General features: G+C 38.0%; 1 protein-coding gene across 1 annotated transcript in view; it reads right to left on the bottom strand.

The window, feature by feature from the left end:
* SEL1L2 (SEL1L2, ERAD E3 ligase adaptor subunit) overlaps nt 1–20307 on the bottom strand; it is a 113356-nt gene that overhangs the window by 21402 nt on the left and 71647 nt on the right. Inside the window, exons 9-16 of the mRNA XM_006921578.2 lie at nt 19399–19553; nt 18713–18769; nt 11898–11966; nt 10922–10999; nt 6846–6908; nt 6199–6286; nt 3747–3895; nt 2246–2320 (exon numbers count right to left, since the gene is read on the bottom strand). Of these exons, the coding sequence (XP_006921640.1) occupies nt 2246–2320; nt 3747–3895; nt 6199–6286; nt 6846–6908; nt 10922–10999; nt 11898–11966; nt 18713–18769; nt 19399–19553 (734 nt within the window). The remainder of the gene's footprint in view (nt 1–2245; nt 2321–3746; nt 3896–6198; nt 6287–6845; nt 6909–10921; nt 11000–11897; nt 11967–18712; nt 18770–19398; nt 19554–20307) is intronic.

Here is a 20307-nt window from a genome sequence, read left to right as displayed (position 1 = left end):
TAAATATTTTATCATCTTACTTTCTAGCAAACTTTGATACATTTAGGAGTAGGAAAAAAATTCATGTGACGTTTTAAGATATGAGATTTGAGTCTTTTAAAGGCTACTTAGGGATGACCTCTAAGGGTCTCTTTGGGGTCTGTGTTTCCATTCACCAGGACAATGTTGATTGAATAGACAAGGAAATGTTTGTCTAGGGCATTCATTTCAGCTGTGGCCAATCCCTCTAGCACAGTCTAAGCTTGCCTGGAAAAGGAAGAAGTCCCCTGTGCGATATGGTCTGAGGTATATCATTTAAGGATGTAGGACTCCTTCTAAATTCCATTTGGCCTAGTGCAATGCCAAAAATATTTTGGAACTGATTCCTTTGAGTACTGAAGTTCTTTTAGTCTTCTAGACTCCTCTATTACAATGTAATGCCATAGCCATCTTTAGTTCTCTTTGAGTAGAGGTAACGTCATAAAATTCTTAAGTTGCCAAAGACATTAGTTAGCAGGGCTTGCTTTCCAGGTGCTTCAAAATGTACAGGTAGACAAGACCTTATAGAAATGGGCCTGCAGGGGCCTGGAGGGGCAAAAAACTCCAGGAACCCTAGAGAGAAAACTACTCCATCTCTAATTTTGCCCAAAGTTGCCTTTCTTTGACTCCAATATTCCTTCTGGGCCATAACCACAAAAGGACTTCTGTGTGTTTCCAAGCTTTACAAGCATTAAGTAGGACCCCTGAAGTCTCTGAGAATGGAAGGCAGTGAACAAGCAGGTTTTCAGAGGATTCAGCTTCACCCTAATTAGGGGGCTAACTGGAGGCATGTGGTGACCCTGACAGGCTCCCAGGGAGCCACTTGTCAGTGGTGCAGCTTTCTCTTTCAGTTTCACAGTGGCAGGGTGATGACTGCTGAGCCCCAATGGTTCAGTACCCTCCTCACATACAGCAACTGCTGAGAGAAGTACCGCCAGTGACTGGTTATTAGGTTTCCTAACCTCAAGCGAGCCACTCAGCAGGCACATCTTTGGGGACACTCTTGACTGACCTCTCTTGTGACACATAATTATTTTTAGGGGCCTGACATTTTTATATTGGAGAATTCTGTTTAATATTAATGTCCCCTCATTTCCAATAGCTCTTTTCCTTGGTGCAATTTCTACGATATTTCCTAGCTTGGAATAAACCTGTATTTGTTGCAGTTGAGGTAATCTGCCATAGCTCAGAGGTTTTTTGTGTTGTTTCCCCACTCCAAACAAGGTTTTTATTGCATTTAGAAAACACAGACTTTTCTTTTGGGGGGAATTTTTCACTAAAATTGCACAGACAGCTTGCTGTTGTGTTACCAGCTCAGCTGGATGTGACAAGGCACCACTGTGAATTTTTCCTCTGCCTCATATTAGCATGAACTGAAAATCATTTTTATTCTATTCACTTCTTGTAGAACAGGATAGTTCGGCCTTAGCATGAAACAATTTTGAGAAACTTAATTGGAAGTAAAATTGTTTTCTTACTGCAAGAGAGTTCCTTGCATATCCAAATGCCAATGGTGGCAGCTTTGCAATATCTCTCTACTCTTAGTAATATCATTTTAGGGAAAGAATAGAATGAGACATAGTGATTCAAATCCCACCTGTCAATGCTTTCCCACCAATGCTAGCTTACATTTCTCATCACGTGACCCCTACAAGCAGGGCACAGGAACTCCAGGAAAGGCTCTGAGAAGATCTTGCCAATTAACTCCGTTTTTTTTTTTTTTCCTTTCTTTCTGATGCTAACATGCTAACAGTTATAATAAAGATCCAAAGTTTGTGGCAATAATCAATGTGATATTTTAAAAGAGAAATCAAACAAGTCTTAGATCCCCATGTAATTTTACCTATAAACTCATTGCAATATAGGCTCCATCTCTGATAAGTTAAAGAAAACTCAGCAATTAAGTGACTGAAGCCAGACCAAGAAAACTGGTATCTTAAGTAAAACCATCATGTTTCAAACAGCCGTTCTGGTGCCATGAAGACAGAGCTACAGAAAAATTTGTATGGTTTGCTAAACTGGGGACCTTGAGAATAATAAAGAAAAGAAATTCCTGGAAATGACCTCCAACCAAAGACTGATCCTAATATTAGTACAGTTTGAAATACCACCTACTTGATATTCTGTACCTTTCTGTCTATGTGCCCAAGAACTCAGCTGGAGCAAATCAGATGAATAATAGTGGATGGGGACCAGGTATATGCTTATTTTTATCTAGGTTCTATACCTTGAATGGCAGCTCGATTCCATAGGAGAAGTGCCATTGGATACATTTTCTCTTTTTCAATAATTTTAGCCTTTTCTAAAAAAAAAAAAAAAAAAAAGAGGGAGGGAGAGAGAAAAAAAGAGAGAGAGAGAGAGAGAGAGAGATTCCATTCAGAAGGCTTAAAATGTACCTGTAGTAAAGTCATATATACATATGTGTGATTAGGGAATTACAGAGAATTTTAACTTATCTTACTAGATTCCAAAATGAATGCTGAATTGCTTTGAGCTACTTCATACCCCATTTCTGCAAGAAGTGCATACTGAATGAGAGAAGAATCTATATCACCATCCTTATAGGCAAAGTATGCTGTCAGGAATTTCTCAGCCCAGTGGCCTAGTTCACAAACTCCTTTATAAAGCTGTACATGGGAAGAGAAATCAAGCAGACTGGTTAGCCAATATGCTTCATTCTAGTTAAAATATAAATGACATTAGTCTACAGCTCCTGCTGGTTAGTTGGACAAGAATTTCTGGTCTAAAGCATGGCTTTTGCAAATTATTTAAGGTTAAGAGTTAATACTTTCATATACACAAAGATTATAAGTGTGTATTTTTTTGTTTTGAGCTGAAACTTCCTGAGGCTTATTTTATGTTTGCATAATAAACTCTCCTGACTTGGAGGCTATTTGGCAGAACAAAAATGTATTGACTTCTGTTTTTAAAAAGGGTCCTTTCTGGGCACTGCTGCTCTGCTAAGGCAAGTTATAAGGCCACAGCTGATGTGGAAAGGAGAGAATGAAGGGAAGACGGTGCCTGAGGGTGTAGGTGACATAACTACAAGGGAGCTGTGTGGAGTTCTATGGGGACAAATGTCAACTTAGCTGAATAGCCCTTATGTAACCAAAAGAGGTTAGCCATACATAATTCATTAGGAAGTTGGCAAAGGAGCAAATCTAAAGATAGATTATTAGCTGGCAGCTTTTGAAATGAGTTTTAGAGGGGCTAGATTGCAACATGGAAATGCAGCGGAAGTATTTCATAAATCAATAAAGGGCATTAAATTCCTAAAAGCTTCCTAGGGCTGAAAGAATTCACTTTCTCAGTTGTCATCCAAATCATCAAATACCTAAGGACCCTGATTTTTGGGAAGAAGTGGACTACATTTTCTAGGCTAAACCAAACCTTTCAGTTTCCAAGTCAAAAGCCCTAATCCCACTAGATCTGCCAAATTGCCCTGCCGATATGATTGAAGGCTAAAATAGAGCTCTTTAACAGGATTCTGAAGGAGCTCTGAACTTGATAAAAAGCCAAATGCAAGAGAGGAGGGATCATTTCTCTTTCTTCCTTTCTCAGTCTGAGTTACATCACTGCTTTTCATCCTGACAAATGTCACTGTTCACACTGTCAACTGGAAGAAAAGAGGTAATATCTATAAAATCAAAGGCACCAACAATTTAAGAGCAGTATCACTTACTCTGAATGATAAATGAAAAGTACTTTAAAAACATCTCATTATTTACCTCCACAGCAGTTCTGCACGATCTTAACACTCCTGTTCCTGTCGCATACATCTTGGCCAGATAATAAATGGCGAGGGGCTGCCCACTCTGAGATGCCAAGTAAAAATATTTGAAGGCAAGTTTATAATCCTTCAATACTCCAGAGCCAGCTGAAAGTTAAAATTATTTTGAGCCACCCCTTATTTTTTTTATTTTGTTACATTATAATCTATGGATATAATGGTCATAGTGATGATTGCTATTTTAAATAGGGTGAGAAAAGCCAACCGAAAGTCAAGCTGTTCTAGTTCCACTGTTTGGGAGAGAAAAAGTTAAGTTTAATTTTAAGTAAGAATGTAGAGATCTTTGTTCTCGACCTATTCAGAAAACTGAAGAAGGTCTGTTTAGTCTCATGAAAATATCTCCTCAATATGTCGTAACTAAAATTAACAAAGACTAAATGTTGGTCTCTGAGGACCAGAAGCCCTACCATGATGTCATCCTTCCATACCAAAAGACCAGTATAGCTCCTCCTGGCCATAATTGCGGAGTTTGAAGCAGGCAAATCTCATCTCCGGGAAGCGTTGCTCATACCCAACTCATGCTTGGAGCAAGTAGAAGCATTTGGAGTTAGGGCAGAGAATCAACTACAGCAGCTGAGATTCTTGTCCTGGCTCTCCCATTACTCCTTTTGTGAGTCGAGCACCTCCAGGCACTTCATTTGAAGAAGGAGAGGCTTTCACTAGTTGGTCCTTAAATCTCCCACAGCACTAACATTTCATAGCCTTTAGAAGCAGTGTCATGTAGCAGCTAAGAGCAAAGGCTCTAGAGGCAGATTGCTCAGATTTGAATCCCAGCTTCACTGTGATCTTGGCCAAGACGTTTAACCATATCATGGCTCAGTTTGCTCATCTATAAACTCTGGGATACTCCTTAAATGTGTTGAGAGAATGAAATGAGTTAATACCTATAAAGATTAACAAACATTAGCTATTACTATTACTCTTATTCTAGCAACTTAAGGAATCTGATAGATCCTGGGTCTGTGACCTGGAATGAACTATATGTATAAGGCCATCTTAGGCAACCCCACAAGGCAGTACTAAACAGGTCCTCCCCCTGGACTACCATGAAAAATGCCAGCTGACTCTTTGGCCAGATTGGACCTCCTTGGTGATTCAGTCTGCTCTGCACTAGCTCCACCTCTGACAGAGAGGTCTTAGTGCAGAGACTCAGGTGTATGTTAGATCTCCTGGTACTTGTCTTGGCCATGGCCTCTCTCAGTCCCCACAAACAGTGTTATAGACTTTCATGGCTTTATGAGACCTCTTGCCCCAACTGCTTTACCTTCGTTCTCAGAAGATAACCTTGTACCTCCTAGCTCACTGAAGAAATTCTCAGTTAGTCTTTCCTCACTTGCCTCTTTCCCCTACCCCCTAGATTTACACATGTACCATCTTTCCTTCCTCCTTCCATCTTTAAGGATGAAAAATCTCTCCTCTCACCTAGGTCCAATCAGATCCTAATGACACCTAAATTTTTTCAGAATCCTTTTGTATCAATTATCTCGCCTCTCTCATGACACATTAACCACCTCCATTGGTTGGCTCTCTTTTCTCTGCCAAAAATTATACTCACATTCCTCCCCACCTTAAAAACAACCCCCCCTCTTAGTTCTTGGTCCTCTTCATGCTACCATTACATCTCTCTGCTTCCAGTTAAAGGTGCAGTACTCCCAAGAATATTTTTACTCATTTCCTTCCTTACCTTCTATTCACACTTCAACCCACTGTATCCAGCTTTTACACCAACCAGTCTAGTGATCTCACTAGCATCCTCAATACTGACAAGTTTCATGGATACTCGACCCTTTCTTACTTTTTTTTTTTTTAAGTTGAGAACCAGGCTACCCACTGCGTTCAGAGGTTTGTTCATTCATTTACTCTTTCTTAAAAGTTCTATTGCTTGGCTTCCTTAAGATCACATTTTTTCCCCTTCTTATCATGCCTTTCCAGTCATCTTATGACCACTCTTTCTCTGCCCATCTTTTCAATATGACACAGAGGATCACCAGATTTCTGACCATGGCCCACTGTCTTTCCCCCTCCTCTCTTTTCCCTTTGCAACCTTAGCTATTCTTAACAAATACCTACATGTTGATGTTTGTCATGTTCCAAATGTTTCTAAGTTTGATCTTTCTTGTGAATTTCATACTTGCTTCTGGGTATGTGCATGATATTAAAAGCCACCTCAAACTTAATCTTTTCGAAAGTTACTTTCTCACTCTGCATCTCCTTGCTTCCTCTCTCAACTGGTATCCTTTTCTTCAGTCTTCTTCAAACTCCTCCTCAAATTGCTGTCTGAATATTCTATCTAAACCACACACACCAATCTTTTGATTTTTGTCAAAAAAGGTTCAGACTTAATAATCATTTGTTGTTCTAAGTAAAGCAGCCATAGTCATAGCACTTACAGTAGTACATGAAGCCTAATTGAAACTGTGCGTTGGGCCATCCTTTCTCTGCAGCTTTCTGAAAGTATTTAAGTGCTTCAGCATAGTTCTGCAAGATAATTACACTCTATTACTCAGAGATGTATGTATAACTCCATGGTAACAATTGCCCTCTACTTTTTAAAAAGAGTGAAGTAAGTGCTGGATGTGATTTAGACTAATTAAACTAATATCAGAAGTATTATACATTTTATTTCATTATTATATTAGGAAATAATTATCTCATTTTCATTGCAAATTATGTCTTTTCCTACACTGACATTAAATTTTGTTAGATATTGGGGCAAGGTCACTCAAAGACAGAGGTTACACTAAAAAGATAAACTTCTCTATCGAAAAAATCCTCAAGGGTTAGATGATTTCTAAGGTTACTATTACATTAAGTTAATAATCCTTAGGTAACAATTGGGGTTGTTATTCTTGTCATAAGCTTGTTCTGTCTCTTTGGCAAACATTTCACTGGATTATTTTATTCTCTATTATCAGATATGATAGTTTGGCAAACCAGGTAATAGAGACTAATTTCTTTAAATTAATCAGTGACCATGATTTTTACCCTATAAATGGCTAGAAATATGTTAAAAAGATAATGATATTATTTAACTTACCACAGGAACTCCTTTCCCATAAAAGTAAAGAAGACCAAGCCCATGAAGACCAATTGCATTGCCCTAGAACAGTTTTAAAAATCCAAGTGAAGTCCCAGAAGAATTCATGATAAGGAAAATTATTGAAAAATCATTCAAAATATTTGAAACGCACCCAATAGGTGATTAACCATGACAGTTAATCAGGCAGTTGGCAAATTATTTTGACCCTTTCTAGTTTGTACTTTCACCCCTTAATAACTCCCTCTGACTAGAAAAGAGAAGAGGAAAATGAAAGTCAAGTCTTTCTTCTATTCTTTTATTTAGCTTTTATTTAGTACTCTCTTTGTGTTACCCCACAAGAGGCATGGTGCAGAGGAAGGAGATGAAAGTTAAAAGATGGATAAACCATGACCCCTGCCTTAGAGAGTTCATAGATTAGTGTGCTCTGACTCACTAGGGAGGACCTCTCAAAGTAATCATGTCAACTGTAGTAATTCCTGTGGGAGAACAAGATTGAGTGTGTTGTGGGCACCTAGAAGAAGAATACTCAATTGCCTGGAGGTGGCTAGGGACTGAGGGGATTGAGTTGTCAGAGGTGGTGACATTTGAGCTGGGTTCTGAAGTATGTGTAAGAGTTTTCCAGAAGGGAGAAATCTATCCAGACACTTGTTATGTGCTTTAGTCAAAGGAGGTTGCCATAAATGGCCAAATAACATTTAGATACTCTGTGAATTCCAATCTAGCTATTATGGATGATCAAGCATTGTTGGTATATGTTTCTTTATTCAAATTTGACTGCTTATAACATCACCAATGTTTTCTGTTCTATTTGATGCTAAATTAATTACCATTTATTTTTCCGATTTATATTCTAAATAGTCTAGAAAGGGAGTATTTAGCACATTTAGCATTTAGCACATGTTCAAATATATTGATATTCAGCCTATTAATCTCTGATGAAGAGTGAACCTTAAAAGTAACTTCTGTACCAGAAAACTCATTTTTTTTTTTTCTATCTCCCATCATGGATTTCAACCTCTAGTGACTGTGTAAGGAGCCATGTTGGCCACTTGGCTTTCATTCAGCCAATCTGTAGGTTTGTTTTATACGTTTAAAGTATTTCCTCAGAAACAAGTTCTCGTAGAAAACTCTCCCGATTTTCCTAACTGTAGATGCTGTGGATGGAGTCAGAGTATCAGTGATACTGGAATAAAACATAAATAGAGAAGGCATAGTTCAAAAACTATTTAAGACTCCAAAGTTTGGGCCTATAAATATCAAAAGGCCAGCTATTGTAAGAATTATTAAGGATGGTCCACCTATATTTAAAGCAAGTGGTATATGTCTGCTCTCTTCGTCCTTCTGCTCCCCTGACTACATCTACCTGTGGTCTTAGGAGTATTGGGGTAGTCTGGCCTCGGGGTAGTAAGGCCTAGTGATGGGTGTGATAAGGTCTAGTCCATCTGTCTTCTTCTAATTACTCTCATTTAGATGATGAGAAAAATAGAAGGGAGGGGAAATAAGAAGAGGAAAGGGGGAGGAAAATAAGAGGGAGAAAGTTAGAACAGTGAGGACAAATTACTTTCCTTCTCTAAGAGAGTTGCAGGGAAACCAGGAGCTCAGTGGATGATTCGCTAACTGTTTAAGGCCCAAAGCACCTTTTTAGGACTTTTGGGTCAGGAATGACCATTAAAGTAATGTAAGAAGTACATTAATCTAGGTGATGAAGTGGTGGAGACTGAGGCAAGCCAGTGAGTACCTGCCTTGTCTAAAGGCAGCAGCAATTCCTCAGTTTTTGTTCCAGGCAGTTTTGTTACATGGAATGGTAGCTTCATATGGTCAGCTCTTCCCATTTTTCAAGAGAAGCTGGATGACCAGATTTTGATATGAAATTTCCTAATTTTAAAAACACTTTCTGGGTCTAACAAAACATAAGTAGGCAGTCGCCCCATATATAACTTTCACTTTAGGGCTTAAATGCTCTTGCTTAGGTTAACTGACATCAGCTTAGGGAGCAGACGATCATTTATTTGGCAAATATTCAATGAACCTCTACTATGTGCTAAGACTGCTGCACTCCTCTAGTTGAGGAGACACGGCCTTTAGAGGGTAAGAGAGATGGCACAGGGTAGAAGCAGTAAAGTTCCAGCAGTACATAGTGTGAATCCAGGGCAAGTTCAGAAGAGGAAAAAGATTATGTGAGCCAAGGAGTGTGAGAGTGGCTTTGTGGAGGGAGAGAGGATTAAACTCTACTCTGGGGGATGGATAGGATTCAGAATAGGAGAGTCTGGGAAGGGAGGGGAAAAGACAAAAGTGTGGAGATGGGGATAGATCTGATGTGTTCAGAGGCTGAGAGAGAAAACTAGTCCAATATGGGCCCAATTTCACACAGGATAACTGTTTATGTTTCTGAGTAAATAAGATAAAAGAGGTCATAAAGTCTGTAGCCTTGCATTTCAGTACTGATATGACTTAAAAGCAAATTGAAAATGCATTTTTTTTCTTTAAGTAGAAGAGCGTGGGTGTGCAAAGAGTGGGAGATAGACACCTTTTACTTTAGTTGTGACCCTAATTGAGAAATCTAATTTCCAGGTGATGATAAAGGAATATATGGCTGTGTCCACTTGATGCCATTCAGAACAATCATTTTAAATACACTGTCAGGTTTCTTCTGTAAAGTAAGGTAACTCAGATCACTGCTGGTTACTCAGCCCTGAATAGCTTGGGAGCTGGGTTAATTTACACACTCAACTTCCTGGCATTATTCCTCTGGGCTGACAAATCAGCATTATTTGCCAAATTACAAAAGATCTTCTTGTTACATTACACCGCCTCTTTTTCAGTTGGCTCTCTCCTGTCATCCTAATCTCCATATAACTAATAGTCTTGCTGAGCAACAATTTCATATAAATTACAAGGGAGAGGAGCTTAGTACCAGCCTTCTCAGTAATTTACACCACAATAGCAGCAGCACTGAAGTGCTAGTCATTTATAAATAGGCTCCTAAAGCAGCAGTAGGTTTTTAAAAACTGAGAACAGTTGAAAATATTCCAACTTGAGCACATCTTTACTGTTAGTCTTGTGGTATGACAGAGTAAGACAACAAAATGTTTCCTATTGTGCAGGGATAGAAAATTTATTAAGGCCATTCACCAACAATAGGTTGATGGGTGCTGCAATTAGGACACTCTTAGTTTACTAAAGGGATTCAGAGTAGTCCTCTAAGTTTTATCTGACAGATGCCAGCCTCACCGAACCAAGGAACTAAGGCAAAACTTCAATGGCAGAAGCCATATTACATCATTTCTATATTCCTTCACAGATCCAATCTATTCTGCCTTGGATATGCTTTGAAGTTCACTCTACCTAACTGGCTCCAGGCTGCAAAAGATAATAGCTGACACATACCACTTACTATGTGCCAGGCAGTGTTTTAAGTACTTTACAATAGGAGGCACAGAAATGTTAACTCAAAAATACTGACAACAATAGGAGGCAAATCTTATATTATCATATTATAGATAAGAAAGTCGAGGCACAGGAAGGTTAAGTAACTTGCCTATAGTCACACAGCTAGTAAGTAGCAGGGCTGGCATTCAAACCAAATGTATCCAGAGCCATGATCTCAATCATCGTGCCTCTCTGACAGCCTTATTCTTGGGCCAAGGGGATTTCTAGCTCTTGGGTATAATCAAACAGGAGAAAACTGGGCATTTCTTGGTTGCTTTCATCCTAAACTTACAGTATTATTGACTGAGTTTTCTCTTCCTATATCCTTATCTCTTATTTCTTGTTTCCTGAGCTAGATGGCCTCATCTATTGCATGTAAGAGGGGAAAGCTGAGCTTCTGTCTGGCTTCTTGCTAGGAAAATTCAAGTCACTGCTATTTTTCACTTACTAAGAAGACAAGACATGTCAGTCCCTATCCCAACCCCATATTTTATTGAGAACAGTATTCTTCTTCTCCAGGACACGAAACTCCTCCCACGCCTATTAACCAGGCATGGGGCCTTGAAGTCAACTCTTCAGCACTAGTCTGCATGTAATGGAAGTCAAATGTTTTTATGTTTTGAAGAAATGAGCTGAGTACATACCTTATTGGCTGCCATGGAAAAGTATTTGAACGCAGTAGCGTTATTTTGTGGTGCCGCATCATTACCTTCTAAATACATCTAGAAGAAAAATTAAAAGAGGATGTTAAAAAACCAAGAAATTTGAGGATGATGAAAAGATTTTAGAATACATAGAAGTGATGGTTGCACAACACGGTGAATGTAATAAATGCCACTGAAATGTACATTTTTAAGTGGTTAATTTTATGTCATTTGAATTTCACTTCAATTTTTTATAAAGGAAAAATTAAAGAAACAATCTACTACATACATTCTGAAGTGAATTTGCCCAAGGACAAAAAAAATGAGCCCTATTTGTGTTTTCTCATACTTCCTTGCATCTAAATTTACTGTGTGTAGCACTTCTGGAAATAGAACACTTGTCCCCAAGGTTCCTAATGAATGCAAACTGGCTGCAGTGCCAAGGGCAGCACTTGGGAGAGTGAGTGGTCTTTGAAGAAAGAACCTGCCTCTCTAGAGGAATCCTCCACAAAAGCTGTTCAGCAGCCAGAGGGTCCTCCTACCAGAGGTGGCCCAAGCATGGACTTTGGTCAGCCTGGAGCTGGGTCTCATTCCTAGAGTGGAGGAAGGAGGCACCTCATGAGATTGAGGCCTGTATCAGTCTTCAGTGCATAATTAGCTCAGCTCTCCTGTTACATGCCAGGGATAGAAGTCATGGGAAGGATTGATTCTGAACTATACTCAGTCAAGGAGTCCTGAGCCAGGTGCACTTTCAAGGCTGCTTTTGGCGTCCTAGATAAAGGCTGCTGTTTTATGGGGCTTCTTCCTAAACTATCACCTCAGGAAAACTACCCTCAATTTGTAGCCAAATGCCCTTCAACTCTTTTCATGATCGAGGTCTGCAGCCCTGTACCCTACACTGGGTTCAATTAGCTGATACTATTAATTTCTTAGGTCTTTAAGAAATGAAAAATATCAATCCAGATGAAGCATATACCTTTCCTATAAATGCCATGGCATTTGCACTCCCGGCCTTTGCTGCCTTTAAGAAATAGTATAATGCTTTCTGGAGAAGAAAGAAACAGTATTATTGACATACTCTATAAAACGTCATTAACATATTCTACAAAACGGCTTTGCAAAGCAAACTGTATTTCATTTAACATGCATTCAAAAATATATCTATGGAATGCCCACTTTCTTCAAGGCACTATTCCAAGTGCCAATGAACTGTAAATTGATATAGATATATATCACTCTTCATTTTATTATTATTTTAATTATTAATTTTAATAATTTTATATAAATTTAGAATGTGAGGACTTCTCACACTTAGAAAGGCATATGCACGTGGCTTTGTTGAGGACAGATGAATCCCAGCTGTAGATCTAAATAGTTCATTATTTGAAAAAGTATGCTTCTATGTTATACTATATAACTTATTTTATAAGACAGTTTATATATTGGTAGAATTGGATATATAGCATCCTAATGTTTACAGGCAGAATGAATAAGACCAGACACACCTGGCTGCTTGCTGAGACCAGGTCTTTTCACAGAGGTGAACTTCAGGCCAGGTCTTTCTAAATCAAATTGAAGAGGGCTGGCAAAACCTCTGATTCTCTCTAGGTCATAACATTAAATGAAACACTCAGTCTAGACCACATAAGGACTGACCTGTCCCTGGCTGCCTCATTTCCTAGGCCTCATGCTGACCTTCCAGAAATTCTCCTCAGAGACCACATGGAGTAATAAAAGAAATCAGCCCCAGGAATGAGAAACAAAGAAACTCTCTAAAGTGTCTTACTAGGACACAACTCTTCTGCTCTTCAAAAAGCCTTGGATAGGTTGACATGCAAGGGTCTACTCCTGACCAAAGATGAGAAAAAGCAATGTGGGTAGTTTTTTCATATGTAAATTTGCTCTAGAAATATTATCAACTTATTCGACAACCACGGGGTCATTTATAAAGTCAGTCTGCTTATAGACGTAAAGTAAATACAAATGCCACCAGTGCCAGACCTCATCACACCCATTCATCCATTTATCTCTTCTGTTCTTCATTTATCCTTTCAAAAACTTGATTGAAACTTGCTGTATATATGGTAGTATTCCAGGTATTATAGGTGATCCATAGATGATCAAAAACACTGTCCCCATATTTGCTCCCTAATAATACTGCTGAGAAGAAAGAAATACATGTAAAAACCAATAAGACAATAGGTGATAGATGGGATAAAAGGAATACCAAAAAGAATTAGAGGGATGTAGAATAACAGAAAATTTAACCAGTTCACTGATAAATATTTTACAAGATTTTCCTTGCCTATTCTTCACAAAGACACAATAAGGAAAATATTATTAATATCTGAGCCTATTTAGTGACACTAGAGTCATGTAGCTGGTATTGGAATCCCACAAGCAGTTTGAATCCAATCCCCATGTACTTGGCACTCTGCCTTCTCCGATAAAAAAGGGCTTAAATGATAAATGTCTCATAAAAGATGAAGATTCACCAGTGCAGAGGTCATCATAGTCTGGGGGAATAACATGAGCAAAGAATGGAGATGGAAATGTCCAAGTGTGTCTGGAGATGGAAATGTCCATTTTTCAGTATGGCTAAAGTAGAATATCCAAAAGCTAAGACTTGCAAAAATATAATGGGGCCATATCATAAACAATCTTGAATACCAGGCTAAGGACTTTTATTTTATGTGGTAGAAAATAGAAGCCACTGGAGATTTATGGGCATGAGGGCATCTTGAAGTAAAGGCTGTCTAAAATGTCTGGAATAATGTGTTAATTGGCTAGGAGAAATTCGTAGCAATGTGTGATTTACCAATCATTTATTGGTAAATGTATGCTTTACCAATTATATTTATCAGAGCACATTAATTTAAAAGATATGTTTCTTATGAATATTTCTATTCAGCTAAGACCCAAATATACCCCTAGGTTACTATAATTTGTGCAAGTCACAGTATCTCCATGGTTTCCTCATTCATGGTATCCTTCCCTGTGTGCTCATGGGGGCACCCTGTCTTGCCCTATTATGGCATGCATCCATTGGTTTAATTGTCTGCTTAATTGTTTGTCTCCCCCAATGCTGAATCCTCTGTTCTTAGCACAGCATTTACTGTATGTGAGGCACTCAGGAAATATTTCTAGAATGAATGAATAAGTGGGTGAATGAAAGGATAAATTTATATCTCTAAAACAAGGGGACCGGATTTTATGATCCCTTCCAGCTCTAGTATTACGATTCTATGAAACCATTTTTCAAAGTCTAGTTTCAGAATTTGGCTCTCAAATATGGCAATAGAAAGTCCTAGGAAAAAATGTTTCACTTTGGGAAACTAGACTTGAACTGTTAAAAGAGAATAATCTATTCTTTAGAAACAAACAAGAATCCTGGAGTTTTCCCCATCCTTTAATATAATGACCCGATAAAGACCAACGGAATTGAGGCTTTCTGTAATTCCTTATCCACAACTCTCCACTCTCATGGCCTACTTGGCATTTCTGTTCTCTTTTCTTTCTACTTAAATTAACCTGCCTTAATGTTATTGCTTCAACACTTTGTTAAACACTGTGTGAAAGTACCATGCAAGTTATTTTGATGAATATGCATGAGCTAATCTGAGTTCTTGCTCTCAAAGAGTTAAGATCAAGTATCCATTCATTCCTCCATTCACCTATCCATCTGCTATAATCTGCATATTTGTGTCCCCCCCAAATTCATATATTGAAATGTAATGCCCAAGGTGATGGCATTAGGTGGGGCTTTTGAGAAGTCATTAGCAGAACCCTCATGAATGGGGCCTCATGAAGAGGCCCCAGAGAGCTAGCTTGCCCCTTCTGCTATGTGAGGATGCGATGGGAAGTCTGCAAACTGGAAGACGGTCCTCATCCAACCATGCTGGCACCCTGATCTCAGACTTCCAGCCACCAGAACTGTGAGAAATAAATTTCTATTGTTTATAACCTACCTAGTCTATGGTATTTTCGTTATAGCAGCTAAAACAGACTAAGACTCCATTCATCCATCATCTATCCCTCAAATAATTACTGAGCACCTGCTAACATATTTTACTGATTCGAAGATATACATCTCCCCCTTTTAATCAAGACATTTCTTACCATCAGTGGCATTGTATAATTTATATTGGCAGTGTTTTTTCTTTCTCAGTTGAGCATAAAATAATGTATCTTATAATTGACAGTGTCTTAGATAGGATGAAATATAGTATGTCTCAGGCATTATGCTAAATAAAGTTTTATTAGTTGAATGTACATCCTCTTTTTAGAAGAAATGAGGATGATTTTTTCATTGGTTCTAAGAAAATCTCTAGTTTAATCAGTTTGTAACATTTCTTCTAGAATGAAATGCCAAGAAAGGGCATTGTTCTAAAAACATTTATGAACACTTATTTTATCTTAGGCTCTGTAAATCATCCTGGAAAGGGATGATATTAGCCCTCTTCTTTGTAGTGGTTGGCAGGGTAGACAAAGCAGTCGCCCTCACATATTTTATATTATTCCTCTGCTAGGTTGAATTTAATCATGCCTTATCTACTTTAATTATAATCACCAAAACACCCAGCTTTTCTAACCCAATTCATTCTGATCCTGTATATATTTAGAAATGCAAATGACATTAAATGTACACATAGAAATTAAAGTTAATATAATCAAGAATTGTATATTGCATATACAATACTTTTCAATAATTAATTCTGTAGTGGGGAAGAGAGTAGTGAAAATTTTGCCTGTGGTGACAACTCATAAGAGATTAATTCAATCAACAGTGAGATTAAGCCAATCAACAGTGAGAAGAAAAAAAAAATGTAAGCTAGTTTTTTCCAGATATTTTTATATTTAATTTGCTGGGCAGTAAATTGACCATCACTTAGATTTAAAAAGAACTTTACATTAATAATTTTCTTTGGTGGACTGAAGCATTAGCATATTGGCTCAAGTGGTGGTTCTCAGGCTTAGGAGCAACATATAATGCTTAGAATGCTATCATTCATTCATTCATTCATTCATTCATTCAATAAGTACTTACTAATAACCTGATATGTATCAGGTACTAATCTGAGAACAGGATACATAGTAGTGAGCAAGACAGACAAGAACTTACATTCCATTTTGGGGATACAGACAGTAAACAAGTCAAGATCAATGTATATGGAGTGATATGGGCTAGGAGAAAATAAACACAGGGTGATAGGATAAGTGATGGAAGAATAAAATTGATCAACGTAATCCTCTCTGAGGAGGTAAAACTTGAAGAACGAGATGTTAGCCATGGGAAGAGCTGCAGTAACAGCCTTTCAGAAATTAGGTTTATCTTTTTATCCTCTCTCTTCCCTTTGCATCTCCCATGCCATTTCAAGTTTATTCTGGTGCAACTAAACTTGCTGCAAAAATGACCACAATACTTTGCACTTTTGTCTATTAAAAGAAGAAGTCCTTTTCCTATCCCTTCAGTGTTGGCTGGCCTTGTGTCTTGCTTTGGCCAAAAGCATGTAGCAGAAGTGATTTGTGAGTTCTGACCCTAGGCCTCAAGAGACTGTGTTCTAAGAACCTTAGGACAAAAGCAATTTGACTGTCATGTAAAAGCTTGGGCCAACTGACGAGGATGAGAGCATATGGATAGACCCAGTCATTCTAGCTGTCACAGATGAGGCCATCATAAAGAAACCAGACCTAGCCAATACTCTAGCTAACTACAGATCTTTAAACAAGCTCAGCCAACATTAGTTGAACCTGGCCCAGACAAGAATTACTCTGCTGAGCCCAGCCAAAACTACTCACTTGCCAAAATCATGAATTAAATAAATGGTGGTTGTTTTAAACCACCTAGGTTTGGGAGTGGTTTATGATGCAGCCTAAGCTAATTGATACATAAGCCAATAATTCTTGAGCTCGCAGAACTTGACTGGAGCCCCCCATTCCAGTTCTAGTTTATTAGGCAGAATGAAGCAGCAAAGACCAGCCTCTGGTTGCCTCCGAATGTGCCTGAACCATGGGAATGGTTCTGAAATAAAGCCAGCCTTTTCGAAATATCTGGATGAACAGCACAGAGTCCAACACATCATCAGAAAGTTCGAGCTGAAGCAACCTGAGAGATTGTTATTCATTCTTCTTGCTTTATAAATGAGGAAAATAGGTTTTAGAGGCTTTTTTTTTTTTTTTTTTGCCTAGATCAAAAGGTAGTAAGGTTTGATGGAAAGAGCACAGGCTTTGAATGCTGAAGCCCTGAGTTAAAATTCTGCTTCATAACAACCTTTTTACCCAGCTGAGAGACTTGAAGCAATTTATTTCATCTCTTCAGCCTCAGCTCCTCATCTGTAAAATAGAGATAATAAAACCCTTGTGAATGAGCCCACAGGAGAGCCAGGGTGATGTCCAACTGCCTGGCTTTTGCCACTACAGCACCAGAATCCTTCAGTGTCAGCCTTGGATAGCACTTCATCCTCACCTAGAGATGGCTACAGCTCCTATCTGATAGCTGGAGTTAACCAGAGGTATCTAGCTTTGTGGGATTTTATGTACTCTACAAAGATTGGTGGGTATTCCCTGTAGCTGAGTTTTAGGTACCTTCACAATAAAATTTCATGTTTATGAAAAATGGAGAATTCGTCCCAGTATGCATCTTATGATTAACATGAGAAACTCATTGAAGGATAAAATTTGAAATTGGAGCAATATTGTGAATCTAGAATTCATCTAAGGAGCTAAAACCTTGGCTAATGATGAAGATAATAAAATCTGAAGGCCTTCAATTGAGCTGTCTTGGGATGCATATGCTTATTTCACTTGCTACCTATTTTTATCACGTTTTATGAAATTAACTTTGACATTTACCTAATATATATATACTATATCTAATATAAAACAAACTATAATACCAAAGACACATTTGTAAAATAACGATCTTAAGTGAAATAGAAAGTAATAATAATGTAATCTCCTTATAAAGTAGTTATTCCTAATGCTTAGACTTTGGGACTATGTTGAAATAGGGTATGTGCTCCTTTGAGGCAATAGCAACCACTCCTATAAAATGACAAAGGCTGGAAAATCATCTTTTAAAAAGAACCCCAGTTACTTCTCCAGATCTGTGAGGATCTAGGGCCTTGAAACCTTGATCTAGACAAGACTTCATCCCAGGGCTCTGATATCTTACTAAGAAGGATCCTGTGTAGGTCAAGTTTATTTGCTCTTTCTCCACTAAATTTGATAATTAATTGGTAATTAATTGATAATTAATCTTATAACCTCATTGAGATAGGGTAAAGTTAGGCAAAATGATTGAAAGGAGCTGTGCAAATTTATAAAGATGCTTAATAATGCTTCTAATAACATTGCAAACAGTCTGTCTTCTGATCTAGCCAAATGGGGCTGAGTCTAATTCTCAGGAAACTCCTAGACAGACTTTCCACAGCTGGCTTAGGGAATGGGCAATTCCAAGGCCAGCATATGGGATGTCCTCCTTATCTTATCCCCGTCCAAAAGTGTGTTTAGGTGAGAAGAGGCTAGTTTCAGAGGGAGCATGGAAGCACCCCTGCCCCAACTGCTTCTTCAGAAGCCTCTACCCCTTTATACTCTAAAGCAAGTAGGAAATGTGTTCCCTCTGGTGAACTATGTTCTTCCTCAGAAGTTGGGAAGCTGATCTGACTAAGGAAGCAACAGTGGGCTTTCCCCAGCAACTCCTCCATGCCTAACTCCCTTTTCACTGCTCCACCATCCTTCCTCACCACTGTCCTTCCCAATCCACATGACAGAATCTTGAGATTGACTTACATAGTAATCCTGATCTAGACCTTTCCTCCCAATTAGATGTAATTGTCCAAGAGATACCTAGGAACAATAATTTTTGAAAATTATTTGAACAGTAATATTAATTTAAATAAAGAAAAGAAAACCTCTTACTTGGTGATTTCACTATAGATTGTTGATACAGTTTGATTCAGTTGACATGTCTTAAAAAAGAAGCAGGAAACATTCCAGACTATATCTTTTATTGGGTAACTGGTCGATACAGGGCATATGGCTTCTTTAATGAATGGCCTGCTGGAGTACAGTAACACTGAGGCACATAAACCTACTGAAAGTTCATGCAAATGCCATACCATTCCCATTCCCAAAGGCAGAACATTTCTGGATCTTGGTAAGAATTCATTCATATTAAAACTAATATTGAATGGTGCTTTTTTAAATAATTAAAATCTAGGCTTTTAAGTAATGAACTTTTTTAGGAGTAAATGTAAAAAAATTGCCATTACTATGCCAACTGGCTCTCTCATAGTCCACAGGCCACAGGAACTGCAAATGGCAGGGGACAAAAAAGGAGCAGAACAAAGAGGAGGGGGTGTCTCTGCCCTTTCCCATTTAGGATGAGGCATTGTTAACCCTTCTAGGTGTCAGGGAGAACCAAGCCCTTTGTAATTTACATGGTTTTAAAATTCAAGCTTGTCTTTATACATTACTTGTATCTGAACATCTCCTCTTTCTGCCAAAAATTTATAGTATTGGTATATGTCCCAATCCAGAATCTCACTGTTAGAACTCAGATTTTCAGGTCTCTCAGTTAGTCTCACTTTTTCCACTGGAATACCTTCATTTTTTTCCAATTTGTCAGCAACTGCGAATATAAACAAGCCAGAGAATAGCCAGAATACACAAGGTTGCAAGAAATAAGTCAACTTAGAGAAAACACTTTTAGGCTTAGCCTCCTTAAATTGTGCAGAGATCTAGTCTATTAACAGAAGAGAAATATCTTGAGGTAATAGAAATGTGCTGATTTTTGTTTACTTGGTTCTGAGAAAAGTGCAAGAAAGCTTTGCAACTCATACAAATATTGTATCAACATTATATCAATCAAAACTTACTGAACATCTTGGCCAAGTAGGTTCAAGAAAAGAAGACAGATTTTACAGATTTTAGGAGCAGATGACTAATCTCTTCTACCACTGACTTTTTCTTAGACTGAAACTATAATATAAAGTCAATAACTGCTCCTTAATTGCTTCCTATGGTAGTCTGAAAATAAATATAAAGATAAATATGTTTGAATAAACCTAACAAAGTATGCACTTTGAATTATACATATAGTAATTCTAGTTTTATTATGCATGTGAAATGATCTTGTTATATATGGCATCTTAAATTCTAAGTAGTAGTTTTTTTTCTCTTTCTTTTCTCAGATCCTAATAATACCAAAACTGTGTATTTAGATGTTACTCTGATTATAGAAATTAACCAAATGGACTTAACCAAATGGACTATTCATTTCTTGGAAGATTTTTATTCAAATTCTATTATGTATTCTGATTCAGTGATGTTGCAAGATGAAATGTTACATTAAACTTTGAAAATTATTCTAGGAACATATGTTA

Source organism: Pteropus alecto, unplaced genomic scaffold, assembly GCF_000325575.1.
Source record: "Pteropus alecto unplaced genomic scaffold, ASM32557v1 scaffold45, whole genome shotgun sequence".
NCBI lineage: Eukaryota > Metazoa > Chordata > Mammalia > Chiroptera > Pteropodidae > Pteropus > Pteropus alecto.
Note: the sequence above shows the minus strand (reverse complement) of the source record. Positions and strands in the feature narration are given on the sequence as shown.